Source organism: Diaporthe amygdali, assembly GCF_026229845.1.
Source record: "Diaporthe amygdali strain CAA958 chromosome Unknown NODE_1_length_4327563_cov_65_473760, whole genome shotgun sequence".
Lineage (NCBI taxonomy): Eukaryota > Fungi > Ascomycota > Sordariomycetes > Diaporthales > Diaporthaceae > Diaporthe > Diaporthe amygdali.
Window position 1 is genome coordinate 1,835,922 of NW_026517021.1, and position 27,359 is coordinate 1,863,280.

General features: G+C 52.9%; 9 protein-coding genes across 9 annotated transcripts; 3 read left to right on the forward strand and 6 right to left on the reverse strand.

Annotated features, from left to right (window-relative positions):
• Nucleotides 1-1,692: 1,692 nt before the first annotated feature.
• J7T55_006143 (uncharacterized protein) lies at nucleotides 1,693-3,249 on the forward strand (the record flags this gene model as incomplete). Its single annotated transcript, XM_053141063.1, has 3 exons — nucleotides 1,693-1,737; nucleotides 1,812-1,973; nucleotides 2,059-3,249. The coding sequence occupies 3 exons, from the start codon at nucleotides 1,693-1,695 to the stop codon at nucleotides 3,247-3,249; spliced, it is 1,398 nt and encodes a 465-aa protein (XP_053000911.1).
• A 1,084-nt stretch (nucleotides 3,250-4,333) lies between these two features.
• J7T55_006144 (ctin-binding protein) lies at nucleotides 4,334-5,521 on the reverse strand (the record flags this gene model as incomplete). Its single annotated transcript, XM_053141074.1, has 1 exon — nucleotides 4,334-5,521. The coding sequence occupies one exon, from the start codon at nucleotides 5,519-5,521 to the stop codon at nucleotides 4,334-4,336; it is 1,188 nt and encodes a 395-aa protein (XP_053000912.1).
• Nucleotides 5,522-6,448: 927 nt separating this feature from the next.
• J7T55_006145 (lpha-glucanase) lies at nucleotides 6,449-8,633 on the reverse strand (the record flags this gene model as incomplete). Its single annotated transcript, XM_053141085.1, has 7 exons — nucleotides 6,449-6,847; nucleotides 6,895-7,426; nucleotides 7,486-7,676; nucleotides 7,755-7,789; nucleotides 7,844-7,955; nucleotides 8,012-8,437; nucleotides 8,508-8,633. 7 exons carry the CDS (start codon nucleotides 8,631-8,633, stop codon nucleotides 6,449-6,451), a joined length of 1,821 nt encoding a protein of 606 aa, XP_053000913.1.
• A 2,450-nt stretch (nucleotides 8,634-11,083) lies between these two features.
• On the forward strand, nucleotides 11,084-12,501 carry J7T55_006146 (uncharacterized protein; the record flags this gene model as incomplete). Its single annotated transcript, XM_053141096.1, has 4 exons — nucleotides 11,084-11,846; nucleotides 11,923-12,007; nucleotides 12,065-12,119; nucleotides 12,472-12,501. 4 exons carry the CDS (start codon nucleotides 11,084-11,086, stop codon nucleotides 12,499-12,501), a joined length of 933 nt encoding a protein of 310 aa, XP_053000914.1.
• A 1,006-nt stretch (nucleotides 12,502-13,507) lies between these two features.
• J7T55_006147 (xyloglucan-specific endo-beta-1-4-glucanase A) lies at nucleotides 13,508-14,801 on the forward strand (the record flags this gene model as incomplete). Its single annotated transcript, XM_053141107.1, has 2 exons — nucleotides 13,508-14,330; nucleotides 14,386-14,801. The coding sequence occupies 2 exons, from the start codon at nucleotides 13,508-13,510 to the stop codon at nucleotides 14,799-14,801; spliced, it is 1,239 nt and encodes a 412-aa protein (XP_053000915.1).
• Nucleotides 14,802-15,790: 989 nt separating this feature from the next.
• Nucleotides 15,791-16,282, reverse strand: J7T55_006148 (eukaryotic initiation factor 5A; the record flags this gene model as incomplete). The annotated part of the gene is made up of 1 exon (XM_053141118.1): nucleotides 15,791-16,282. One exon carries the CDS (start codon nucleotides 16,280-16,282, stop codon nucleotides 15,791-15,793), a length of 492 nt encoding a protein of 163 aa, XP_053000916.1.
• Nucleotides 16,283-17,493: 1,211 nt separating this feature from the next.
• J7T55_006149 (tubulin alpha-8 chain) lies at nucleotides 17,494-19,396 on the reverse strand (the record flags this gene model as incomplete). Its single annotated transcript, XM_053141129.1, has 7 exons — nucleotides 17,494-17,722; nucleotides 17,778-18,201; nucleotides 18,256-18,786; nucleotides 18,858-18,933; nucleotides 19,001-19,027; nucleotides 19,173-19,213; nucleotides 19,372-19,396. 7 exons carry the CDS (start codon nucleotides 19,394-19,396, stop codon nucleotides 17,494-17,496), a joined length of 1,353 nt encoding a protein of 450 aa, XP_053000917.1.
• A 1,605-nt stretch (nucleotides 19,397-21,001) lies between these two features.
• On the reverse strand, nucleotides 21,002-22,906 carry J7T55_006150 (uncharacterized protein; the record flags this gene model as incomplete). Its single annotated transcript, XM_053141140.1, has 1 exon — nucleotides 21,002-22,906. The coding sequence occupies one exon, from the start codon at nucleotides 22,904-22,906 to the stop codon at nucleotides 21,002-21,004; it is 1,905 nt and encodes a 634-aa protein (XP_053000918.1).
• An 834-nt stretch (nucleotides 22,907-23,740) lies between these two features.
• J7T55_006151 (uncharacterized protein) lies at nucleotides 23,741-26,929 on the reverse strand (the record flags this gene model as incomplete). Its single annotated transcript, XM_053141151.1, has 7 exons — nucleotides 23,741-23,800; nucleotides 24,360-24,863; nucleotides 24,936-25,172; nucleotides 25,231-26,126; nucleotides 26,182-26,215; nucleotides 26,293-26,487; nucleotides 26,555-26,929. 7 exons carry the CDS (start codon nucleotides 26,927-26,929, stop codon nucleotides 23,741-23,743), a joined length of 2,301 nt encoding a protein of 766 aa, XP_053000919.1.
• Between the last annotated feature and the right edge of the window lie 430 nt (nucleotides 26,930-27,359).

Consider the following 27,359-nt stretch of genomic DNA (forward strand, 5'->3'; position numbering starts at 1 on the left):
GTCGAGTGTGGCAGCGTTGGCTTGGGGGACGGGGGATCGTACCAAGTGATCGCAAATAGCAAACAGCGCCTTGGTGCTTGACAGATCAGGCAGGCGGACTGAGGCGAGTGAGGGAGGCTGCAGACAGGGGAGTGTGCTTTGTCCTTGTGTTTCGGAGAAGAAGCTGCCGTGTATGCTGTGTATGTATCGTATGTGTGTGCCTCTCTGGCGTTGATTTGTTTTTGTTGCAAGTGGCAGTCAAGGAAAGCTTGGACGTCAACGGGCAGCAGCAGGGCAGGATCAATGTTCCCTTAGCCTTGGATCTGATGGAGTGACGACCGGGGGCCACGCCAGGTCAGGGGGGAATCGATTGGCAGTGAGTCGTGAGTGGCCGTCGGCAGGTGCCACGCTGCAAGGGCTGCCAGGGCAACAATCGATCCCGCTCACCCGCTGTGCAGAATGTTTTCAGCCGTCCAGAGGGGCCAGAGGGGCAGGCAGGGTTCCAGCTTCTGCCGGCAGGGCAGGGCAGGGCAGGGCTTCTTGGGAGTCGGTCAGAGTGGGACGATCTCTCATGAGCTGAGCTTGTTGGGCAGCAAAACTTGGTGGACTATCTGACTATGTAGTGCTTGCTGGCAGTCTAGCAACAAATGGAAACGGGAGAAGAGGTCTCAGTATTCTGCTCGCATTTCATGAATGAAGGGCCCAAAAATCTAAACAATGCACTCACAGTCTTCCGAAATGGCCTGCCTCTTAGACTACTACACAACAAAGTAAGACCGCAGCAGGTACAAAGTTACATGGGCACATGTACCGTGCTGGTGCTAGTCCTCCTACAGACCGCCTGCCACTTTAGCGTGACGTGTTCGCGCCTTGCCCAGTACTATTGACAGTTTGACTGCCCGCAATCTCATTTCTCTGTGCTGCGGCCAAGACCCAAATGTCGCTGCCCAATGAGGAGCCTCTTCCATTACCAGGGGAACGAGTGACGTATCCACGTCAAAAGAACATCCAGCTGGCCACCAGCTGTGACCGTTTAGAGCAATGCAGAGCACCCCAGAGCACCTGGGCAGAGAGGGAGAGGGAGAGAGCTGCAGCATGGCCAGATGTGCCCTGCGTCTGTCGCGGTAACGTGCTGCTGTCTGCCACCCGCCACCTTGGCTTCCGATACGCACTGCACTGCACTGCACTGCACGTGTAGCTGCAGCTAAGGTGCCCATCAGGGCGAAATGCCGTAGACTAGGTTTATTTACTGAAGATCGTTCAACGGATGAGCGACGCAGCTGAGCCTTTTCTTTGCAAGCAGAAGTGACGACGAATGCATCATCGATCTCTCTCTCTCCCCTTCTCTATGCGTTCCCTGCCCGCCCGTTACGTAGCTCCGTCCCATCTGATTTATGCGCTCGACACCGCCCGCCGAAACATGACCGCAAGTCAATAAAGAGACATTCATCCACCCATTTGAGATCCAACTCAAACTCCACCACGACGATCCGCTCCGACAACGTTCACGGCCGAAGCAGGCACTTTGTTCGACCCGACACCGAAAACCACCTCCACCCATTTCTGCAGACGCTGCGCCCGCATCGTATCCACCCATCACCTCGTATACGCCTCGCACCCACCGCTGAGACGAGAACGGACTTTCCTCTCGACACCGACCACGAGGACACGACCTCCACACGAGGAGCGGCAGTCTGACTGCGACAATAAACCATGGCGAGTCGAATACTGACCAGCCGTCAGGCTGATGAGCTGCAAGTCTACAATCTCCTAGCCTGCAAGTGTGGTTGCTGTGGCTGCAACGAGGGCTAAGGGCTGATGGCAGGCACAAGTCCATCATCGCATATCTTTCCGCAAACGACCTCCCCGGCACAGCAGCAGCCCTGCGACAAGAACTAGACCTCGGCGAAGATGTCCTCGACAACAACACTGTCAAGAAATACGAGGGGCTGCTCGAGAAGAAATGGACTAGCGTCGTCCGGTTACAGAAGAAGGTACAGCACGAACTCTCGTTTCGAGACCTTTCTCTGCAAGACCTCTGCAAGATGTTTGCCGGACATTGACCATGAAACTGGCCAGATAATGGACCTCGAGTCTCGAACTTCCGCCCTCCAGTCGGAACTGGACAACGCCACCCCGACGACACTTTCGCGGAAGAACCAAGACCCTGCCAGCTGGCTTCCTAAAGCACCTGCACGGCATACGCTGCAATCGCACAGGAGCCCCATCACATGCGTGGCTTTTCACCCCGTTTTCTCGTCACTGGCATCTGGCTCGGAGGATGCGACCATCAAAATTTGGGACTGGGAGTTGGGGGAACTTGAAAGAACAGTCAAAGGTCACACCAAGGCTGTCCTGGATGTTGACTTCGGCGGGCCGAGGGGGGGAACGCTATTGGCAAGTTGCTCCAGCGATCTGACGATCAAGTTGTGGGATCCATCGGACGAGTACAAGAACATTCGGACCCTCCCAGGCCATGACCACAGCGTATCGGCTGTCCGATTCATTCCGTCAGGCGCAGCTGGGGCTCCAGCATCCGGCAATCTTCTAGTGTCTGCTTCGAGAGACCATACCCTCCGTATATGGGATGTCAGCACGGGGTACTGCGTCAGAACATTGAGCGGCCACGCAGACTGGGTTCGCGATGTTTGTCCTTCTATCGACGGGCGATACCTTCTTTCGGCCGGTAATGATCAGACAGCGCGCCTATGGGACATATCAATCTCGAATCCGGAAACTAAATTGACACTCATTGGCCACGAGCACGTGGTGGAATGTGCTATGCTGGCCCCAGCCGCTGCTTATCCACATCTGGCGGCTCTTGCAGGCCTGAAGAAGCCACCGCCCGCAACCTCGACCGCTGAGTTTATGGCAACGGGCAGCAGGGACAAGTCAATCCGGTTATGGGATGCTCGAGGGACTTGTATCAAAACGCTGACGGGTCACGACAACTGGGTCAGGGCATTGGTCTTCCATCCAGGTGGCAAGTATCTCTTCTCCGTCAGTGATGACAAGACCCTCCGTTGTTGGGATCTGACCCAGGAGGGCAAGTGTGTCAAGACCCTCGCGGACGTGCATGACCATTTTGTGAGCACATTGAGGTGGGCACCCAGCGTTACGAAGGGTGCAGCCGGGCTCAACGGAGAAGCGGATAAGAACGGCACAAACGGGACATCGACGCCCAAGAAAGGTGCCGCCGACGACGTGCAGATCCGCTGTGTCATTGCGACGGGCAGTGTCGACTTGAACGTTAGAATCTTTGCGAACTAGCCGGCTTCGACTCGGAACAAGACATTCAGCACGGCGTTCGCGGCGGGAAATCTTTGGTCATTGGGGTCGGCTAGCTGTATTCCTTGAAAGGTCCGCACCTATCGCAATTCGCGGCGTTGGTTATGGGAGGCCAGCCCCAGTAGGTATGGATACCCTTTGGACGTTTATGTTTTGGGGGCAGTTTCGGGCAGGGTGGCTGTTATCCTTCCACGGCATCAAATCGATGGCTGATGAAATGCCTCAGGGGAGCCTTTCCACGCGAATACAATCAGATAGATACCCAAGAAGACAAATTGTTCGACAGAGTCTACGACTTTCTGCTATTCGTGATCACGCTTCCTTGTCTGTCGAGATACACGGCTTATTATCCATGAGTTGTAATCAATTACCCGCAATTTGATCAAAGTGGGAGCCAGCCCAACGCAGACCGTTCCCAAGTACACGAAGTATGGCCTGGACAGCTTGCCGCACTCGCACCACCACCACAACGCGTGTTTGACAAGACAGACAGCTCATAGCTCAAGATTCCATCAACGCCGCTTGAGATGGCTCTGGATGATCTGGATTTTTTGTGAGGAGCAGGAACTCCTCAGCGCCCGTTCCCACGTCATTATCCGCAAATTTCATTCCGCCCGGCCGCTATCCTACGAGTATCCAAAACAACACTGGCAATTCTCAATACGGGCGACTCTCGGACCCGTTGGCGGCCTTTGAGGAAGTCCAGTAGACATCGTTGGTATTGAGTATTGAGATCACGATTATAGCATAATCTTTTTATTGGCGGAACGGTGACAGTATTGCAGCACGAATGGAAAAGTATACCAAGCTTGAAAGTGGGGCGGCCGTTGTGGGCATCTATCTGGCATCTGATGAAAGACGGGCTTAGTTCGTAGAGGCATCGCCAGCCTGGTTCTGCGTGTGATACAAGGACTGGTCTGGAACCTTCTCATGAATACATTTTACTGGGTGATATCACGAAGGCAGAACGTGTTAATTGGATTTGTCCGACGCGAAGCCCAGCTGTCCATACAATACAAATACGTTAGAAATTTGTTCAATTGAAGACTTTCACAGTCTGGTACACTCATGCTGCAATCGCCCGCAGGAAAGCCTGGCTCTCGCTGCCCTCTACGACCTTAGCGATCGGCGTGAGATGTGCCTCATTGTCGTCGCCACCCTGCAACTTGCGAACATAAGCCTGCGCGACCTTGAGCCACGCCGCCTTCTCCGCCTTGCTGGCTCCAGCACCCTGCCACACCCAGATGGTCTTGCCGGCATCGTCTAGGATGAAGACGTCGTTGCCGTCCAGGTCAGACCGCGCGATGGAAGAGCCCTCCTTCACCTGGCCAAAGCTGAGCTGCCCAGATTCGTCGCTCAGCTTGAACAGCTTCTTTTGCCTGCGCCCCTCGGTCGGGCGCGCCAAGGGCCGCGAGCGGTGGTACTCCTCCGCAGCCGGCGTGGCATCCTTGTCGCCGCCGAGCATGTCCACCACGAGCCTCGACCGCGACTCGGTCTGCGAGAGGACCTCCACATCAACATGCTTGGCAATCGTCATGTCGTGGACAATCTGCGCGGCCTTGGCCTTCTCCATGGGCGAGCAGTTCTTGCCCTGCCAGACCCAGATCTTGTCGCCCTTGTCGAGGACGAACACGTCGTCCTCGTCCAGGCTCTCCCACGTGGGCGCGACCTCGTGCACGACGACCGAGTCGCGCTTCGACCCGGGGATCTTGAACACGCGCAGCAGCGTGGTGACCTCCTCCTTGGCCTCCTCCTCGACGTGCGTGAAGCCGGAGCGCACGCCGCCGGAGCGGATCTGCAGCCTCGAGAACAGCTCCATGAAGGCGTCGCTGGGCCCCGCCTGCACCTCGCGGTGCTGCGTCGCCTTGCCGTGCAGGAACTCGTCCAGCTCGACCGTCTTGTACGCGGCGGTCCCCGCCTCGTCCTGCGACGTGTGCGCGCCCAGCCAGAAGAAGATGTCGTGGCCCAGGTGCTCGTTCTCGCCCTCGCCCACCTTGTACGTGTACAGCACGATGAAGCTGTCGCCGTCCATGAACTGGCCGTACTTGTCCTTGGGCCAGGGGACGACCTCGAAGTTCTCGATGCGCCAGATGTACAGCCCTGGTGAGACGCCTACCTGGCCGTCGTTCCAGGCTGGCTCTGTTGTGGCGCTCTTGTACTTGACCTGGTGGTCGATCTCACTGCCGATGAGCTCGACATTGCTGTCCTTGATGTCGTACTCTTTGGGGTGGACAAGACCTTCGTGGGGAGCCATTTTTGATGGAGATGGAATGTTGATGTGTAAGATGAGAGATTAGGATAACGACGGACTGGGATGGGAAATGGTGTTTATGAAATGTCAAGTCAATAGAGTCAGTGTCAAGAAGAAGCTATCTATATGCACTTGCATCCGAGCTGATGGGGTTGAAACAGGCCTCCAGCCCCCCGGCCACAAAGGACGTCATGTTTCAGGGGATTCAGGGTCCTCCTGTGGGTAAAGCGGGGGCCATTGGTGAGCTTCCAAAGCCTTATTGGGCAACCCACTGAGGCTCAGTGCCAAGATGCTGAGCCGCTCTGACAGCGGAGATCGGATGGATTGCGCATGGGTGGATCTATTTCCAGGAGATCTGGATGAGGTCGTTGCACAGACATCTGATTGTCAGCTTGAAGAGTCCGAGCCAAAACTAAGTTTGCCCCAGAGAGACTGGGGGACTGGATGACAAGCCAACTGCCGTCGAATAGCATTTACAACAGAGCAGAACTTCTGTCTGTCGGATGTAAAAAATGTCACGAAATTAGAGCAGGACGGTGCAGACATTGAACCATTCTACGAGGACCAAGACGGCCCGAACGTGCGGAGAGAAAGGGAAAGGCTAATTCTTTTGCTGGTATCTCGGTGTCCTGTCATCTCACTAGGACGAGTTGAAGTATGTAAGAGAAAGCTTAATACACCGTAAGTCGATGGGACAAGCTTCTAGATGCACAACTGGTTATGACACCACTGTGGTCCCAAAACAAAGGTACGAGGTACCCAGTATTCTCGATTTGCAACTAGCAACTACTATGAGTTTCCGGGGTATCGATCTCTCCCGGGTCAAAACCTTCCAGAGCAGTGAATCAATCCAGGATTCCCCATTGGGGTCTGAATTACGATACCACCTGACACGCCGTCGACGGGCAATACCCATGGTTACACGCGTAGCTACACAAGCCCAGATAGCTGTCGTCCTCGCTCGGCAGCGGCTTTCCCACTGTGCCTGTCTCTGGCGGCGGAGCAACCTGCGCTCCGTAAGACGTACAAGTACATGGCCCTGGAGGGCAGTACCCGAAGTTGCAGCAGAAGCTGCAGAGACCGACATAGTTCCCTGGCCCGGTGCCTGCGTTGCAAACTCCTGTTGGGCTTGGAGTTGCAGAAGTAGTACTCGAGGTAGATGTAGAGGTTGGGGTGGTGCTCGTGGTGGAACTGGTAGTTGACGTGGGTTTCGAGGTTGTGGTTGAGGTCGTGGTCGGTGTCGTGGTTGTCGTCGTGGTTGGTGTCGTGGTTGATGTAGAGGTAGATGTCGTGGTTGTGACAGAGGTCGTTGGTGGAGTCGTTGTCGGGCTCACTGGCGCAGTGCCCAGGGACGGCGTAGCAGAGCAGGTGGTTACATGCAGACCAGCGGTCAACGAGGCCAAAGCATCTGGTCCTAGTGGATCAGAAGGCTCGTCCGGTACGGATCCGACGTAGGCGTTGAAGTTGTAGATGCCGCAGGGACAGACGTCCGAGATGTTCTTCAGGCTCACAGAGCTCATGACCGTCTGGCCGTTCCGCGCCAGAAAGAACTGCTGCTTTCCGATTTGCATGTCTACCTGGTAAGCCGAGATTCCAGCGGGAGCACTGAACGACTGCACATTGTTGCCGGACATAACTGTCACGGTCCCTGGCGTCTTGAGCATTGACACAACGAAAACGGCATCAGCGAGTGTTTCGTAGCCGTTTGGACGACCCATAAAGTAGTTGCCCGAGCTGTTGTCTGCTGAGACCATTGTAGTATCTGTGGCATCGCAGTTGATGCTCCTGAGAGTTGGTCGGTACCAATAGATTAGCTGATCAGATGAGACGTAGGTCGCTGCGGAAGTCGCCCCGTTCTTGTAAGCCGAGATGAAGGGCTTCGCCATGTCCATCCAGCCACCATGAGGCCTAAGTTATAAAGACATCAGCATCGCACAGCTCGAGAGTCTCCACCGAACTTTACTCACATATCGTTGGTCCACTTAGAATTGCCGTCATCCGTGTGCTTTGAGGCAAGTGGCCCAATATAGTGAGACTCTCCGTAGTCGTTCCATGTAATAATCTCAAGAAAACGTGGTCCAAGGGTCAGGATCTCGTTCCATCGCTGGTACCAAAGTAGGTCTCCAGGAAACACCCAGTTCTTGCTATATGGTACCTCCTGTAAGGAAAAGAAGCTCATGAATTAGTTCAACGAGCTTAAATTCTAGAGTGTTGAATAAAAGTAAATTTCACTTACCGGTCCAAAATGGGTGCTGAACCATGGAGAGACGGCTGATGCAGCATCAGAATGTGTCAAAATTTTCAGAGGCGAGCAAAGTCACTCACGAGCAATATAAGGCTTGCCAGCAAGTGCTGTAATGTATTCCTGATCGCCATCCTCGACTGTGACATTATTACCAGGCGTAGGAGCTTTGTTGTTGCCGTTGTTCGGCCAAGCCTAGACGCTGTGAGTCAGCTAAACAGCTCTTATGCAAGACATCGTGAGACACGTACCATCCAATTCAGAGCACCATCGACAGTACTAAAGTTAGTGCCTTGGGAAGGGTGGAAGTTGGGGGCCCAGAAGATCGGTGCCCCTGCAGCGGTGCGGATCGCATTCACATCAACTCCATCTCCAGCAAAGCTCGAGGCGAAGATCTTGCCGTCGACGTAGAGCTGAGACGTGGGATAGGAAGTGGCATACTGGGCGATCTTCTGCCCGACTTCTGTCCCCTGGCTCGTGTGATACCAGTTGAAGTCGAACGAGATGAACACTTTCATGCCGTTGTTTGCAGCAGACTGGTAGGCATAGCTCAGCTGTGCGTCAGTGTACGGGTCAACGCCGATGTTGAGGGCAAAAGCGTCGATGCCGAGCGCCTTGGCCCTCTGCATGTCCGCATCGAAGTCTGCTGGGCCGGTGCGATCAGATACGATGCCGATCTGTCACTTTTCTTAGTCTTGAACAAGTCAAGGTAGGCGGAACCTCAGAGTCGGATTTCAGAAGACCCACCATGAAGTGACAGAAAACGAGCCTGTCGGTTGTCTGACGTGCCGCAATCTCATAGCTGGGCCTAGACACAACTGGAGATACGACACAGAGTAGAATGACTGCAATAAATTTGAGTAGAGACTCCATTGCGATCGTCTCCGTGAATGAAAACTTTCTGGTACACTGAAAGCTGTCTCGGAAGATTATAAAGTACACAATGGACCCACGATCAATGCTGTGCGGTCTATTACTGGCAATTTATATCGTCCTCACTAAGGGAATCTTCTCTGTATTCACTCGCCCCTAGCTGCGGCGCCCACGGCTTCCAGGACATGCTCACGGGTTGCATCTCCCACTTCAAGCCCCATATTGCCACATGAACAACACGCAGCTTGTCTCGTCGCTCGCCGAACCCCATTACTCTGTCAAAGCCCGTTGCAAAGCATCAGGAGACATGAAATAACCAGGGGGTTGCACGGAATGAAACAGAATGAGCTCCATGAGTTCACTCGAGGGTGACTGACATTGTCACGATCCTCGAAGGCCCCAATAGAAGATTTCCCAACAGGGACAATGAATGTTCGAAGTTGATCAGGCAAGGTGACCGACGACGTCACGGTCCTGCCATGACCCAATTAAAGACTACCCAACAGGGACAGTAATTGCTCAAAATTGTTCAGGCTTGGACGAATGAGCAAGGATATGTGTGCCACATCTGACCTATTGCTAGCTTGTGTTACCCAGATCATAAGCTGTCATAAATCCGAACAGCGGCCAGAAGCCGAGTCTGAACACACTTCGACTTGATTGTCTCTCCCATAGTTATATGAACGATGTCTGAACAGTTGAAAATGATCGAAGGCAAGTTTAGTATGAGAAAACTGTATCTCACTGCTGTATAGGACTGAATCCTGGCTTGAATGCCCTTTCGCGGGCTCAAAAGATCGACTTCATTCGCATCACAATCCTGAGCCACTCTGGCTGTGAGAAGAACATCCTTCTCGAAAGGATTTGGTTGCAACGTTAAGAAGGCCCGAGGTTGTGGTTCATTGCTGCTGCGCCACATGACGATTCAATGACTGCTGGGATTCTGGAAGGTTGCTGCAATCCTTCTGCCACTCGAGCGTTTTCTCACCAGAAGGAGGGCTGGCTGGCCTTCTAGATCTATGGATGCTGCAACTCTGCCCTTGCCAATGGGAGATCCGCCAGCATACATATTGCCTCGGCTGTCTTCACTAATCACTAAAATTTGTCTCAATTATTACGTCTATTCAGGCCTCGTGGATGTCATATTTGCAGGAGGGTCAGCTGCGCTTCCGGTAAGCGAGAGTCAGGGGCAAGCCCCTAGCCCTCGCGGCTGGACACTAGTCCTCTCAGAGTGCTTTCAAACCTGCATCGCATGTGCCAAACACAATACCAAATAGGAACGATTGCACTGAACCATTGAATAGAGCCGAAATTGTGTCGATTGGTCGTTGCAGCGTGGCATAACAAGAGACAGCTTACCAAAAATGGGTGTGCATGATCACTTCCCCAGATCCAGCTATTTGCCATTTCCCCGGTCCACTTGCGATGGATGACTCGCCGTTCTGGCTGGTGATACAACCTGTTGACAACGTTGCTTCACCCAGTCCTTCGTTACAGATCCTACAACACCTTAAATGGTGGTGTGAAGCGCGGCAGCCCAGAGGCCCAGTCAGCACACTTATTGGCCAGCGACCGGAACCGACTCCGCACAAAGACCGGCGCGTAAAAGACCGGGGCGAATATGACCTGCACACGTCGGGTGGGAGCCGGCCGCATTCAAGTGGATCTGATTCGGATCTTCTGACACTCGGTCACTCTCGTTTGTTACTGGGGTTGTGTGGTTGTTAATATGTAGATACAGTAGGCAGGCAGTCGATATCGGAGCAAATACTTGGCAAGAAAAGCCAAAACTTACCTCGCAACGATGTGAAATGCGATCATGTCTCGGAGTAACGACCCACAAGTAAGTCAAATGGCGTAGAGAGTTCATTCGGCTGAAGCTACTTAATGAAGCAATTTCGCGGAATGATCACTTTCATAAAGAGCGATTGCCGACGAGGACCAACATTCCCTATCAAGTCGAGTACATCAACGCCAAGAACCCGTCGTCGATAGCAACACGAAGGCAATAGAAATTTCCGTTAAAACACTGTCAGAAAGAATTATCTGTTTTTCATAGAAAGGAGATTAAATCTATAACTACAGGGGTTATAAGGTTCCAATTTGGCTACTTATAAGAATGTACCTAGAGTGCATTGTAGATTTTTCTCATATCTGGTCACATGTTGTAATCACGGCATTTTATTCTTAAAGACCTACCAAGCATTGGTCACGTTACAAGACCCAGTTGTTCATTAAAAGTCAAACCTAGAACCTCTTTCAACTCAGGCGGCGGGAAGAAAAGGGCGGCACAATCCATTGTTCGAGTAGTGAAAGGCCCGAAACTCTGGAAGAAGAGACAACAGTTGAATTTACTACAAAAGATAGGTTATTTGCTCGTGTAACCTCAATTCCTCACCCGTACATTGGCCAATTTGTAAGTCCACAAGTCAATACTCACAATATTTACCATGGGCGTTCCACGACGAGCTGACAGCTTCGGCAACTATCCTAGTCGTGCACGAATACTTATGGACCTTACTACCGCCGAATCTGCCTCCGTGCAGGGTATTGCGTTTCGAATCCTCAGGACAGCTAATGAATCCAATTCTGCTGTCTTAGACGCGGCTTTGGACGACCCGCATCGTTTCATTGAGAACATTAGAGATAGCGTGAACCTCGCGTCTGCTGAGCAAGCTGCTCCCCAACCACATTCTCGGTCTTCAGATGGTGACCAGCCAACCGAAAGCAGCCGCACTGAAATCCTTATGCGGCTTTTGAGATCTGAGCCTACGGACATTCGCGACCTCGCCCACGTCGTTCTGCTTTCTGCACATAACAGCTATGGTCCCCATTCTCGGGTTGAGATGGCTTTAGACAACCCTGAGGAATTCATCCTGGAAATGAGAACTTTGGCCCACTTTGATGAACATTCGGGTGAGGGGAGAGCTAACGATGATTTACTGCAGCCTATGAGCCAGAGCCCAATGGGCGAGCCGGGCGCGAGCCACGGGGCGGATATACCTGAAACTCCGCGAGAACTGGACCCAGAGATCTTCAATAGTCTTCCGGAGGATATACGGGCGGAATTCCTTGTTTCGCGACCCTCGCAGTCCTCCCGGCCATCGTCGACCACCAATGAGGTCCCTGCGGCAGTTGAGACTCTCTCTTCAGGCGACACCGTGGAAGAGGTCTCTTGGGCCCGGATCTCAGAATGGTTGCAATCAAGAACAGGTCCTCGTCCGCGGGTTCTATGTGTGTGGTGTCAAGAGGAAGTAATTATTTCTGACGGTGGCCTTCAACCTGAGAGTCCAGAGCGAGAGCCTTCTTTTCAGCTCCCATGTTCGCATATTGTCGGACGACGCTGCCTTCAAAACTCTTTGGCACTACATGGGGTAAGAGTTACACAGTGCCCATTTTGCCGCGCTGATATTGGCGATGTGTATGATCAGGACCCGGCCTGACAGCGCGTCCGAAGTGCAAAACGAATCCGAGGACGTAAAAGTGGTGAGTAGTCAAGCGACGCGTGCTAGGAACAATTCACTCTACAGACAATAGATCTATGGCTTGCATTCCCGGAAATATCCAACAAAAATGTGAATTTATCGTAAGATGACCCTCGTATAAGAAAAATGCACGACGGCCAAGCAACCTCGAGCCACTCCAAATCGAATGTAAGCGTCACCATTTGCGCGATACCCATGATCAGCAGGGTATTGCCTTGGCTAATGAATACAACAGAAATCCACAACTATAGAATCCCGACATTGAACTACATGCCTTTCTTTTGCTGCACTTGGTGCAAATTAGTACCTGCCCCGAGACTTCAGGCAAGCAATCTGATTCCCTGTCATAACAGACCAACATCGAGGTCTCGAGATATTACTGAGAGTATCCCCGGCATGTGAGGGATGCCCCTGCTAGCCTGCTAGGTATGGGGCCTGGTCGTTAGATGCAAACGAACAAGACGGGTTGCTCATCCACCGGTTCAGATGGACAGACGCTTTGACAGTGTGGCCTCTTGACCTTGGGGGCGATACAATGATCATTGGTGGAAGGAAGTGGTTGGCGGATTAACACAGCCCGCTTTCTTCTACCAAGCCTCACATTGGAAAAACTCGCCTGCTGAGTAACTAACTGTCATGTGCCACAGTGGCGAGACTGACAGTCGCGCCCCATTCTTTTGCGGCATGACGAGTGTTGCTTCTGCTAGTTCATTAACAAAATCGTCCACTTTCACCAAAATTGAAGTCAAGTGAGACCTGCTTAGCAACATGTGCAAAGCCTCCTCGCCTGAGATGAGGAAGCTCTATCCTGCCGTTAACCACCATGCGTAAAGTAGGAGAGAGGCACATAGAGGCATATAAATGTCTTGACTATTCCCCTCCACCCCTCCAAGGTTGTTTGCCAGGGTCAGATCATGTCCGACGGGTGATCGGCAGGGCCAGGACGTTTCATGCTAGGATTAGGGGTGTCGTCTATATAGCGAATCTGCCAATCAACTAGGCGTTCGTCCAAACGAATTAGCCGCGTCTGAGCCGCCATCTGACACCATCGGGATCTTATCGAATCTCGACCCTATCGCCCTGCATGGCTTGGTAGGAGGTAGATATTAATTAGAGATTAAGGGGATGCGAGTAGGTGACACACAGCAGAACAGGCCTGGCCAAGGTGTTCGGCAATTAGGAGAGTCATGGCCAGTTCTGGACCCACAGATCGATAGACTTGAATTTAAGCAGTCGATTCCAAGTTTGCTTTTCGATATTGTCACTGTGTTTGGCAAGCCATTCTGCACGCTTCGATTCACTCTTTTTCCAAGCGTCCAGGTAGGACTCTTGCTTTCGATTCTTTTCACTCACTTCAGTCAATCATTCAACCCAAACCGCTGGCCCGTTATGCAGTCCTTCTTGAAACTTGCCCTCGTGGGCATTCTCGCATCTGCTGCGGATGCACGCCGATGCAAGCATCGCCATTCTCACCATAGCGCACCAACAGCAGTCCCAACTGCTGGATCGTTGACGACGATCGATGTCGAGACACCAACAGCCGGTCTGCCTTCTTCGTCGGCCGAAGCAATTCCGACCACGGCTTCTTCGTCGGTTGTTGTCATTCCCACGGTAGAATCGTCTCTCGCCAGCGAGTCGTCCGTTCAGGAACCCACGTCTGTCGTCGAGCCTACGTCCGCACAGGAGCCGACCTCCGTTCAGGTGTCCACCTCAGTTCAGGAAACTACTTCCGTTGAGGAGCCTACGTCTGTCCAGGCTCCCACATCTGTTCAGGAACCCACCACCAGTTCGGCATCGTCGATCACCGAGCCAAGCTCCTCATCAGTTGCGGTCGAGCCCTCTTCCGCCTCGTCGACTGTGCCGTCTTCCACTCCTGTGGTAAACGCCCCTGCGTCAGCAGACATGTGCGCCGATGACCAAAAGACCCTCCTCGATGAATGGGGGCTTCTGGTTTCAAACGGCCGGGTCGTTGAGTCGACCGTGGAGGGTACCGTTTGCACTACCTATAACAACGTAGTGACGCTTGCCGATGGACAAGTGGCAGTTGAATTCACCGCCGACGCCAACCTTGTCTTTGATGAAGCAACGATGAATGACAACAAATATTACTCCAACATGGCCGTGACCAAGAATGTGGACGAGAAGCTTGGTGACATTGCGTCAATCCCCTCCTCGTACACTTGGTCCAGGACCAACACATCTGACTTCAGAGGTATGTCGAGGCCAATCTACCATGACGAAATGCGCCCAAGACTGACAAAATTTAGGAAATGTCTGCTTCGACCTGGTCTTAGCCCCTGACGCGCATGACTGGACATCAGCAGCAACAAAGGAGGTCCAGATGTGGTTGCACTGGCAGGGCGACCAGCTACCCCTTGCATGGTACAATGGCACCAAGGCAACCTTCAACCTTTGGGGCCAGAGCTGGGACATGTATCAGGGGGTCAACTACAACCTTGCCGGTGGCCAGGGCGTTGAACTGACCACCATCTTACCGACGAATGGGGATCTAGGTGCGTCGGGCACGTGGTCCGGCGATATCAAGGACTGGCTCGTAGAGATGGTTAGCCAAGGCGTTTTCACGAACGACTACTACGTCAACGTGGCCAATGCGGGAACCGAGCAGTTCTACGGCGACTCGATCCTCAAGTCTACTGTGTCTATGCAGATCAACCTCAACTAGGGGTGATTCTGCAGGACCAGACTGAGGAGCGGTGGGCCCGGAAATCCGTTAGTGCGCACAAAGACTTTGCGAATTGTACATAGCTGAGCCAGAATAACGGATTCCTCATACGATCACCTCATTTGCGCTAGAAGTGAACTTCAAAAGTATTACTTCTTCTGAAATTCGTGACATGGCAATATTCAGAAAGCGCACTGTCCAGATTTGTGCCTCTCGTTATTCGCATCTCATCACACTCTGTGTCCCTAAAAAGGTGCGAATAGTCCATCGTTACATGCACTGACAGCCAAGTCAAAAGATGAGTGGTGACTACGAGCGCCACCTCCTTAACATTTTCTTGGACATTGAGTCGCACCGCCTTTCTCCTGTCGCCTGGACAGAGGGCTCAGGATAATTATGTGCAGAAAACAAGCCTCAGCTAATTTACGACATTGACCCTGAAGGTGGCAGATTTTAAAAAGCCAGGGACAGTTTCGATCCTACTACAATCCTATTAGTAACCACACCCTTTCTGCTTCCATTTGGCGACGGCCTCTGTAACGCCTCCAGTTAAGGCAACGGAAGTATTTCTTCGGGTGTGGGCCTTTCCTCAAGGTAGGAGTAAGACAAACTTGATATTGTGCTGCACCTGATTTGGGAGTAAATTTAGCTTGAACAATTTTCAATTTGAGAAGATGGATGTGAAGAATTGGTCTCGTAATATCATTCATGATTTGGCTATTCCCAAATCTGGTTGGATGCCCAACGATTGCCATTCACACATTTGCCAGGTGCTTGTCGAAAACTTGATCATTGAAGAAAACCAAATCGAGTTTCCGGGAATATCTCATCCCAAGCTAAGTACTGCAGTGTGACGATCCTTTACCCCGAAACAACACAAGAGTCCCGTATCCGACAGGGCTGGTAGACCATACGGACAGCGTCGACAGATGTTGAGCCGTATCAAAGACTGGAAGTACCAGGCTGCCAGCTCACATCAATTTAGGGCCTCACTCACGATCCCTCTCAACAACCTCAACAGCAATCTCCTGGCCCATAGCACCAAGCACCACCACATTGCAGTCCTTGCCGCCCCAGAACTTCTCCTTGATCTTCTCACCCAGCTCTCCCTCAGGGGTCCTAACATCAATCTTCTGGCCCCCAGTGGCCCCATCAAAGAGCGTCAGGAAGCCGTCGCGCCCGACGTTGAGCAGCATGTAACTCGTGCGCCGGACTTCAGGCACGTCCATGCTGTGGCCAGCGGGCCCGCCGGCCTCGTGCCTCTTGCCCGTGAAGATGTCGGTGCCCGTCACGACGACCTTCGCGTGGCCGTGCTTGCCCGGCTTCGACTTGGCGATGTTGGTGATCTTGCACGGGTGGCCGTCGATGACGACGAAGCCGCCTTGCTTGAGGTGGTTCGCTTGCACTGGGAACGTCGGCGCCGCGCCGGCGTTGGCGCTGGCGAAGTCGTACTCGGTGTTGTCGTTGATCTGGGACGCCATTTTTGCTGACTTCTGTGAATATTTATCTGATGGATGACACGGTTGATAAATATGAATTCTTCTTTTGCTGGGAGCTATCAAAGGTCCTCAGGAGCGGAAGGCAATGATACCGCGCAGGATAAGTGAGGTCGCGAAGCTGTTTGATGCGCGCATTTGCAGGCCGTGAACTGTAGGCTGCGTACTTCCAGGTGTTGTTCCGTGTTAGATGGCAAGAACTACACCGTGTGTATCGGAAGTTGCAGGGGCTCTGATATTACTGCGGTCTCAGAAAATGATGTGCCTAGCGCAAGGACCAGTTTGCTGGTGTGGACGCCATCAGGCGGCTGCTTTTGGTTGCACCATGTTTGTGATACTAGCTGGATAGTCAACAGACGGTTTGAGACGCCATCATGCATTTGGACCTAATAAGAGCTATGTCTGACCGCCGAAGAAGAAATATCTACGTGCAGACTACATATGCCTGGCTTCCAACCGGGACCAGGTTTTCGAAAGCGGAGATGTACAATGTTCTGTGAGCCGCGAGTAGGGCAGATAACTCAGCACTGTAGTTGCGATGTATCCTTGGAGTGTTGCGCTTCTTGACCAAAACCGGATCAAGTACCGTGACCTGATCCTCATATATTCAAGGTGTAACTACATGTAAATATATCCAACATCTGGTGGAATTGTCTCTCCTTATAACAGAATTCAAATTTAGCCTTGTGGCGGCCAAGGCACACTCCTCCAGAAACGCTCAATGGCTCTATGTCGACTGAATGAACCCAATTTGCTAAATAAGCTCTACGTAGGCTTGGGTGACAGACTGAACTTAAACTGAGAGCCGTTAGAGCTTCAATCGCTGGGACTGGGGCTAAGTGCTCCTCGGCTTTTCTGTCCCGGATATGCATAGCAGGTCAGCGACTGCGATTTGGCCAGGTCAAAATGCTGGAATTGATCCCCTTTTTGCATCGGTTGCACGCATACCCGATGGACTCCATCAATGAATTTACAAAGTATGTTCTTTTGGGCTCCGTACAATCTTTTGTCCTGTGATTAAAATTTGGGTAATTTCCGCCTCGATCTAACAGTGAATGAAAGGATCACTATCTAATCTTCCATGATCCGCAACCACATCGCCCTGCGGACCAGGACTGCAGAGGTGTGCTCGACAATAGCAGTGAAGTTAACGGGGTATGCTTGTCAGGAGGACTCCATCAAATCTCCAACACGCTTTAGTACTCAACATCGACGTCACCTTCATCGCCCATGGAGTCGGTGGCAACCTCCTCGTAATCGCGCTCAAGAGCAGCAAGATCTTCCCGGGCCTCGGAGAATTCACCTTCCTCCATACCCTCACCAACGTACCAGTGGACGAACGCACGCTTCGAGTACATGAGATCGAACTTGGAGGACAAAGCGGACCAGGCCTCGGCGATGGCCGTTGTGTTGGACAGCATGCACCTAGCGGGTGTTGTTAGCAACATTCACGTCTTCAGAGAACACAGTGGGCACTTACACAGCACGGTTGACCTTGGCAAGATCGCCGTTTGGCACTTGCTCGGGGGGCTGGAAGCAGATACCAAGCTTGAAGCCAGTAGGGCACCAGTCGACGAACTGGATGGTGCGCTTGGTCTTGAGCGTGGCGACAGCACCGTGAGCGTCCTTGGGGACGACATCACCACGGTACAGCAAGCAAGTGGCCATGTACTTGCCGTTTCTGGGGTCGCACTTGACCATCTGGTTGTAGGGCTCGAAGCAAGACATGGTCATCTCCTGGACGGAGTTGGCCTCGTGCGCAGCCTTAGCGGCAGAGATGACTGGCGCGTAGGCGACCAGAGGGAAGTGAATGCGAGGGTATGGCACCAAGTTGGTCTGGAATTCGTTCAAGTCGACGTTCAGGGATCCATCGAAACGAAGGGAAGCGGTGATGGAAGAAACGACTGTGATCGTATTAGCATCCTACGGTGATGGACTTCGGAGCAGGCGAGACAAACCCTGAGCGATCAGGCGGTTGAGGTTGATGTAGTTGGGACGCTCGAGCCCAAGGTTACGGCGGCAGATGTCGTAGATAGCCTCGTTATCGACCATGAAGGAGCAGTCAGCGTGCTCCAGGGTGGTGTGGGTGGTCAGGATCGAGTTGTAAGGCTCAACAACAGCGACGGAAGTCTGAGGAGCAGGGTAGACACAGAACTCCAGCTTGCTCTTCTTGCCGTAGTCGACGGACAGGCGCTCCATGAGCAGAGCGCCGAAACCAGAACCGGTACCACCGCCAAAGGAGTGGAAGACCAGGAAACCCTGCAGACCGGCGCAGGCGTCGGCAACGCGGCGAATCTTGTCGAGGACGCCATCGATAAGCTCCTTTCCAACGGTGTAGTGGCCACGGGCGTAGTTGTTGGAAGCATCCTCCTTGCCGGTGATCATGTGCTCGGGATGGAAGAGACTTCGGTAGGGGCCGGTGCGGACCTCATCGACGACGTTCGGCTCGAGATCACAGTAGATCGTTCGTGGGACGTACTTGCCCTGACCTGTAGGCATTCAGCGTGTCAGATAAGACTCTCGGACAGGGAGATATAGCATGACGAGAGTCGTCGCATACCGGTCTCGGAGAAGAAAGTGCTGAAACCCTGGTCGGGGTCGGCGGCTTTGCGCTCATCGGTCAGGTAGCCGTCGGGCTGCAAGGAGATAACGCGTCAGTTGGATGTAGCACAAGAAGGTCGGTTGAATAGTGCCTGGACATACCTGAATGCCATGCTCGAGGCAGTAGAGCTAAACGTGCGGCGATAAGGTCAGTGGTGCCCATCGTGGTTGTCATTCAAGGTGAGCGCGCATGGGGGGGTTTTGGGGAGGGGGGGCCGATTTGTTGACATGTTGACCGGGCGGCCACGCGAGTCGAGATAGATGCAAAGCTTACCTCCCAGCAGGAGTTGGCGATCTGGCAACCAGCCTGGCCGACTGAAATGCAAAAGTCAGCACAATATCAGAAAAGAGAAGAGGTCGGCGGCGCATTGCAGGCCATGTTTGGGGGTTAAGGAGGGCTGCGGTCAAGGAAAAACGCGTCCCTGTCGAGGACAGGAGAGGGGAGGGGAGAGCGGAGAGAAAGGTTCTCATACCGTTGACGCTGATGATCTCACGCATTGTCGCGACTGTTGAGCAGAGACAATAGTTGCGAGTATGGTGGAACGAGAGAAAGGAGCAGGGAACGGTCGACAGGTACGAAGATCGATCTGGCGACAGCGGTGGTGGGAGGACGGGTGGGTGGTGCGGTGGTGGTGGTGGTGGTGCAGCTCAAGGCAAGGCGAGGCAAGGCCAGGTTGAGGATGGATTGGTGTTGAAAGTTGCAAGGTTCGGGGCGATGTGGATGTGGGAATTGTTTGCTGGGGGCCCTGCACCTGCCCACGTCTGCCACGCTGCTGGAGAGAGCCTGAATTGTGGGTGCTGCTGCCGCTGCTAATGCTGCTACTGCACTGCACCGCTGCGTGCGGAACAGCCAGGACTGAGCGGGCCACGGTTTGTTTGGACTGCAGCAGTCCCTGGACGGTCTTGGGCCCCTGTCCTGCCTAGCTTTGGTGGGGGAAATTTTGCAGTCTCGCCTGTTCTTCTCGCCTCGCTCGCTCTCTCGGCAGGGCACGCCTGGCACTGCCTGGCTCCCAAGCGGCATCGCAGAGCGCAAGGGGGGCAAGTGGCCCCAATCTCGCTCCTGCCATTTGTTGATTTGACACGCCCCTTTTTGGGGAAGGCGCGTCTTGCTGGCTGTTGCTCCCCCACGGTGAGGACTGCCGCCGCTTCCCATTCGACAGAAACGGTCATCCCAGACCGTGACGGCGCCAGATTGTGGTCTGTGCGCCCAAAGAACGGCTTGGCTTTTCTGCTCGCAATGTTGCACTGTCAGATGATGGACTGACCGGAATACGGTTCACTACCGACTCGATCCAGATCATCACCATGTCTGCGTTGCATTATTAATGCCCCAGGCTGCAGGATAATCCGATTCCCCTTCCCTTTCTGTCTGCCTTGCAAGATGCAACCAACCATCGAGCCACCGCAGCATGCCCCATACAGACGATCCACGCCGGATAGGTTACTCATTCCCTGTTACTGCAATCGGCAAGTCGACAAAACTGGTCGCCATGGGCTATTCTGTTTCGAACTCAGCTGTACATTAATGCTATGCTCACTGGACCGATAACCATACCCACTCATATTCTCGAAATCAAGTGTGGATCCTGTCCATCACGGGCCAAGTGTGTCTCCTTGACGGCTACTCCGTACCGCTACTCTGCACTGATCAGAATGCCATCGAGTCGGCGATGGCAGGGAGCCCATCAATTGGGGCCTCAACTAAGAGCATTCTGAGTCCCATCCTCCGCGATGATATTGTCTTCCGCTTTCCCATTCTTCTTCCGGCCCGATTCGTTCCCTTCAAGATGTGCCTACCAGGAGTCTAGGCTCTCCCAGCTCATCGCCAGCGATGCAATCGCGTAAATAGCTCCAGCAGGGAACTCGAGCCAGGGCACGATGTTGTTAGCTCACACATAGCTGATATGGCCAGTGCCTTCAAGGAGCTCATCAGGTGTTGGGACTGCTGTGGAAATTGATATGGCGTGGTTGGAATGTCATGCCCGCGCTGAATTCCATGGCTGCTAGAAAGTCATATGTGACACTGTACTTTGGATATCGTCCGTATGGTTTTACTTGATTCAATGTTGCCATTTCCACTCCAGCATCCCATGTCCTCAACGGCTACAATCTTGTGAAATCGAGTTCGATGACAAGGCATGCCTCAGCTGAAATATTTTTGTCCTTGTTTGACATCTGGTCCGAGATGATGTCAAGGAGTGTATCGAGGACCTCCACGTCGCCATGATATTTTGCTTCTGGCACTGTATCGATATTCCCACCTTGCAGAACATCCAACAATCCGGATTTTGGAATCTCTATCTTCAGGCTGGGTCTCTCATCGACCACGCCTTCTTCCTTCTGCCGGCGGTAGTTGAGCACACCGTTGCTGAAAACCAGCCTCCAGGTCTCCTTGATGTCCGTGACAAGAATCTCGATCACGAAGCGGCTATTTGACGCTTTCTGACTGTCTACCTGGACAGACAAAATGTCGAACCATTGCTCCACTGTCAACGTATCAGCAAGAGGGCTTCGGCCAAGCTGACTCTCACCTGGCCTTGTTCCGTTCCGCAAGCCCTGTGCCTCTGTCAAATAGAAGTTCCGCCAAGGGCCATTCTCCGCTCCGTAAGCGAGATGCTCGTATGCATTGGCAAGAAGCGACCTCGCCCTTTGATGGTCGGGAAATGCAGATACCGCATGGCTGAGCAGTGTCGCTGCAAAGCGCAGGTCGCCCTTTCTTGTGTATGCCTCAGCCTTGTCGCAGAGAGGGTTCAGTCCACCAATACACTCAACGTATCGCGCGCCTTCAGCTGCAGGAGTGTGCTTCCACAAGCTTGCGGGGTTGCCATCGAACCACGTCATGTATCTCTGATAGATTCCTTTGACGTTATGGCTCACGCTCCCATAGAATCCCTGACAATGCCACGAATTCTCTAGACTGGGTGGCAGCTTCAGCTGCTCCGCGATCTCAGTGCCTGTCAGGCCTAAATTCATCAGCCTCACTGTCTGGTCGTGTAGGTAGCGGTACAAGTCGCGCTGTTCTGCCAGCCTAGCAACAAGGTCGCGTTGGCCCCAGGTCGGCCAGTGGTGGCTGCCGAGAAGGACGTCCGAGGCATTCCCAAAGAGCACAATAGCTTCGTCCAGTGATCTCGCCCACGCCTTGGAATCGCGGACTTGGGCGCCGCGTAGCGTGGTGATGTTGTGCATCGAGACCGTCGCCGTCTCCGCGATAAGCAGGGCCCTGAAGTCAGGGAAATACACGTTCATTTCGGCCGGGGCTTCGGTGTCGGGCACTACGTGGAAGACCATCCGCACACCATCAATGACGAGCTCATCGCCGGTCCTCTCAATGTGGGTGTTCGGGGGTATCAGCGAGCGTGTCCCTGTGCTGCTAGCCATGCCTAGACCATTACCCACGTGCCCATCCGGCCCCTTTGGAAGAGCCATGCCGTACATATAGACGGAGCGTTTGTGCATCGACGGACCAGCGACGAGGTTTTCGCTCATGACAGCCTCCATGAATCCCTGTGGCGCGATAATCGGCACATCCGTTGCGCCGGTCCCACTACCCGTCGTGTCCAGGATGCCGCCCGCGCCGCCGAAGTGGTCGGTGTGCGAGTGAGTGTAGACCAGCCCTGCCACTCTCCTCCTCCGCTCCGTATCGCGATGTTGACGGTAAAGCTCCAGCCCGGCTGCTGCGGGCTCACAGGAGACCAGTGGATCCACCACAATGATACCGCTGTCGCCCTCAATGATGGTCATGTTGGAGATGTCCAGCGATCGGATCTGGTAGATCCCCGGCACAACCTCGAACAGACCTTGCTTGGCGGTCAGCTGGCCCTGCCGCCACAACTTCTCGTTTACCGTGGGTGGGCATTTTCCCTCAGAGTTGAGGAAACCATAGCTGTCGATGTCCCATACGGTCTTGCCTGTCGCGTCTTTGATGACGCCCGGAACTAAAGGCGCGACAAAGCCCCGGCTGGCGTTGGCGAGCTCACGCTGGTACGACTTGGAGAGCTCGGGTGACATTTTTCGTTGGTCCTGTTGCCTACGGTCTTGTTCCGCTGTGCGGTAGTCTGATGCCGTCGGGCCTGGTCAGTGATGGCGGCCGGGGCCGAAGCACGCAATCGGAGTGGGTACTGAGGTCATGCATGTGTGCAACTTTGTACAGTATACACCGAGATTGAGAATGAACTCTTCACTGGGATGAGAGCTGTGCTCTGAAGAGAATAAGAACTTCCAGTCGGCTTTTCAGGTCCAGGCCAGGTCGCTTCTCTGTCCGATCGACAGTATAGCGACTGTCCCAAATCACTTACATGTGCGGACATGACCGGTCACCGTTCGCGCACGTCAATGATTGATAGACTCGTGTTTGACGGAATTCGAGCTGTAAGCTTCCCAAATCAGAGCCACATATTTTATGTCTTTTCTCTGAAGAGAATGATGATCCCGAGTGTTTAGGCACGTAGGAGACCATGAAGCCAACACAAGCACGATGGATGGTCACACGGTGGTTGGAGCTTCAATACTGTTGTATCTTCCGGCGACTTTGGAAACTACATCCTATCTAACATTGCATTCTTTCCGTTGTTTCCAGCAAACGAAGCCCGAAAAATAATCCCAGCTGACAAAGAACGACTGGCCACTGCATCAGACTTGAACTGTTCTCGTCATTATCAGAATATGACTTTTTAGACAAGAAATGAAAAGAAGAGAAACACAATCTGAATCGTTGTTGAATAAAATATCGTACACTTGATCGATTGATGCCAAACTGTTTAGAGACCGGAATGGTCTGCTGTGGAATTGTGTGCCCAAATTTACGCCTAAACCCGATGCCACGGTGCCCTGTCATCGTTGAACTCAGGGCTCGTAGCCTTTGACCCAGTTGGCAACCATGAAGTCTCCTTGAAAAATTCGCATCTGAAATGGTCAGTATCGAGTGAGACATAATTGTTTCCCAAGTGAATGAGCACTCACAGCGCTTACTGCTCGTTGCATCCTTCCACTGGCTCCTGCGATTCAGACAGGCTAGTTCCAACTGAAGTTATTTGTATAATCCATGATGATGGAAGCTCATTTGTTGACCCGGACTTTCTATTGTCGAAGAGGACTCAGTCCAATCACTTTCGCCTGCGCGTCTGTTTACTGGACGCCAATTAGGCGAATTCGTGGCTCTTCCATTCATCCACGGGAGCCCAAAAGGCACACGAGAGTTGCTTGGCGTATTGACAGCCTTTAGAGATTTTTGGTTATGTCGTTGAGTCTGATTTGGGGGGAAGGGCCTGAGGACAGGCGGCTGTGCGGAGCGAGCATTTGCACTGTGGCTGGAGTCTAAGCTTCCTGAATGTTCATGTCCATCTCTGCTTGTTGTGGAGAGCACAATCGTGTGGAACCATGCATTATGTTCTGGTGGCTGTGTTGCTTGCTGGACATTTGGTGGGTTTCTCCCAGCATTCGTTGCCTGACAAAGGTCGCGAACCTGCCTGGCATCTGACTCGGGGTTCTGGAAAGTTTCGACCAGTGCCGGTCCCTGAGCCTCTAAGGCCTTGGATGCCACTTCTATCAAGCCCGAATTGCCAGCATTGACTGGATCAACGAGCAGATGAGGATAGTTATGGTGTCCGGGCTCGTCTGATATCGCTTGGGACTGCCGCCGCTGGGCTGCATCCAGCCAACACATCCCGTCCAAATCAAGACTCTCATTTCCATTACCTTGGGCGGCCCTGCCGTTAACAGACTCTGCATCATCAGCGTTGGTCTGAGGAGGACCAGGTAGCATGGGTTCTAATGTTGAACCCTGGTGTGGCTGCTGAACGATTGTATCTCCTGTCGTGTCTGTGATTGGTTGCTGCTGGTCGCCATCTTTCTCTTGACTCTGATGAGAACTAGTTCCGTCTTGCTCGAGACCATCTCGACCCATTGGTGAAGTTGTTTGGACCTCAGTTGTTGGGACCTCAGTTGTTGGGACCTCAGTTATTTGGACCTCAGTTGTTTAGACTTCGGTTATTTGAACCTCAGTGCTGCATTGACTCCAAGGCGTACGACAGTGAGAGACCCGTTCCGTGGGTGAGTCTTGCACATTCTCCTGCGTCGGGCTCGTAGTTGGTGTTGCCTGAGTTTCGCGCGGTGAATTAGGAGAAATAGTGGTGGGAGGCACTTCCTCGGAAAGTTCATGTACAAAACTCGCCTCGTGGGGTTGAGTTCGAGCTTGCTCCCCTCTGTGATTAGCAGGCTGAGCAGCACCCATGTCTGATTGATTCAATTGCTGCGCTTGCTCTTGTGATTGTCGGTCCTAAGTCATCGTATCAGCGATCTTGTTCAACGATGAGCCCCTGCATCAGCGCACTCACCTGTTCGTAGTCCACGGAATCGTCTTGACTTGGCTCGGCCTGGCGAGATGCCAGAGCTCTTCGCTCGTTGATAACGCCCAGGCTTGCCTTGAATTTCTGGGCTGGCTTCAAACCAAATGTCTTACCTTTATGCTTAAAATCGATCGGCACGAGGTCTTCTGCCTTCATCCAACGTAGTAAGGCTTGATCTGGTAAGTCTGAAACGTCATACTCTGTCTCGGCCGATGGAACGTGGAACATATCGTGGAAGAATAGGCAAGGCAAAACGCGTTGAGCGACACGGGGGCCCCCATCTTCATAACCTTCCGCCCACCCCGTCACTTCTTTGCCGCTGTAAGTAAAACATTTCGGGTTGCCCTCCTGCTTGAACAGTACAGTGTCGCTAATGTGGCCGGATAAGCCGACTCCGTTCAAGTCACCCACAGGAAAGACCATCAAGGTGTGCCAACTGTTTAGACTCCACCGTTTCTTGAATAGCGAACCAACTCCAGGTATAATGAGATTCTTTGACACTGGATGATGACCTAAATTGTCTGGTTCGTGTAAGGCTGGACAAAGATTTTGTTGACCACCCCTCCTTGCCCTATTCGATCTGGACGCCCTTGGGCGCTTATTCGGCTGTTCCGATGCTTCAGGCGTTGTGATTTGGAACTCGTAAATGTCTACACTTCCGCCCGCACTGGAGATTCCATCCGCGGGCAGGACTGTATTGCGCTTCGACTGATCGCCGCCAAGCTCCTCCAGCTGTGAGCTCGGCTTGCCTCTCAGAGCCTGGGCTTTGGCTGTAGGGACGCGTTTTCGCTTTCCTAGTCGGGCCTTCGTCGCATTATTTGTCTGCTGGCGCTGGTCAATCTTCAAACTTTGGTACGATGATCCAATGGAAGCCATATGATAGGCTGGAGCGTGGACAGCGTTGGGAGAATGATGCCTGCAATGAGGACAGATACTCACATTTGTAGTTCTTGGCCGTAGGCGCGATGCACGCCTTGGATATTCCCGTGAGCTATCTTCTCGATCAACGGTCTGAGCCGGCGATGATGCAGCCTGTTCTTCTTGCCCCACAGAGTTATGCTCTGCTTCGTCGTTCACGCAGGCGTCTGGGCCCCTGAACGATACATCGGATCCCTGGCCCGAGTCCATTGCATTCCGATCGGCCTCTTGGTTACTGCGGCATGAAGGCTGACCTCTGTCTCGTTCAGGCGGTTGAGCAGTCTCGCATTCAGAGAAAATATGCTCGTTTAAAGCAGAACGCGGACCCTGTTCGGTTCAGTCAGTTCCTGAGAGTTGAACGTGTTTGTTTGAAACCTGGTGAGGAAACGCGTACCAACATGAGTCCCAAAGTGGCCGCGAGATCCCCTCCAAGGTGCGCAGAGTATTTTCTTCGTCGTAAAGTCTCTAATTCTTCATATGCCGTCTTTCTCCGTCTGTTTTCTTCCTTTTTGAGCTCCAGCTCCTGAACAGCTTTCCTCTGCGCGTCCTTTATCTCAACCATCTTCCTTTCTAGATCACGACATCTGTCTTCTAGATCACGAATGCCTTGTTCAGTGGCTTGCTGGTCTCGTTCAAATTCGCGCTGGTTGGAAATCTTCTCGTTCTCGTACTGCGCCTGTAAACCATGGAACATTGACTTTATCTTCTGGAGGTATTCCGCCTCCCCAGCCGCGAAATCAGGCGATTGGGCTCGACCATCGACTGCCATGGCTGCTATTAATAAAAAAAAATGCGTTCACGGTTCACGAGTTGTTGTATGCAAACGCATCAAGGAGCACACGTCGCAAAGAATCAGAAACAAGACTGCCTGGCAAAGGGAAGGGTGAGGGGCATAAAAGAAGAAGCATGTCTACATTCTTCGTTTGGTTTAATAAAGCAACAATTCTCTAGGCTCCTGCATGTCGCCTACATCCCCGACCAGTCACAACCCCGGTCCTGTCCAGGAGTACGACCCAACACCAACAGCTTCGAATTAGCGCCAACGGGTTTATGTTGGCATAAAACTTCGATAGCGGATTCTTTTTAAGACACAACGTCCATTTTGATTGGGCCATAGACATACGCATACCTCAAGCTGAAATGAATGAAGTAACTATAGGGTTGCAGGCAGTTGCTATATATTTGAAAGGAGGAGACAC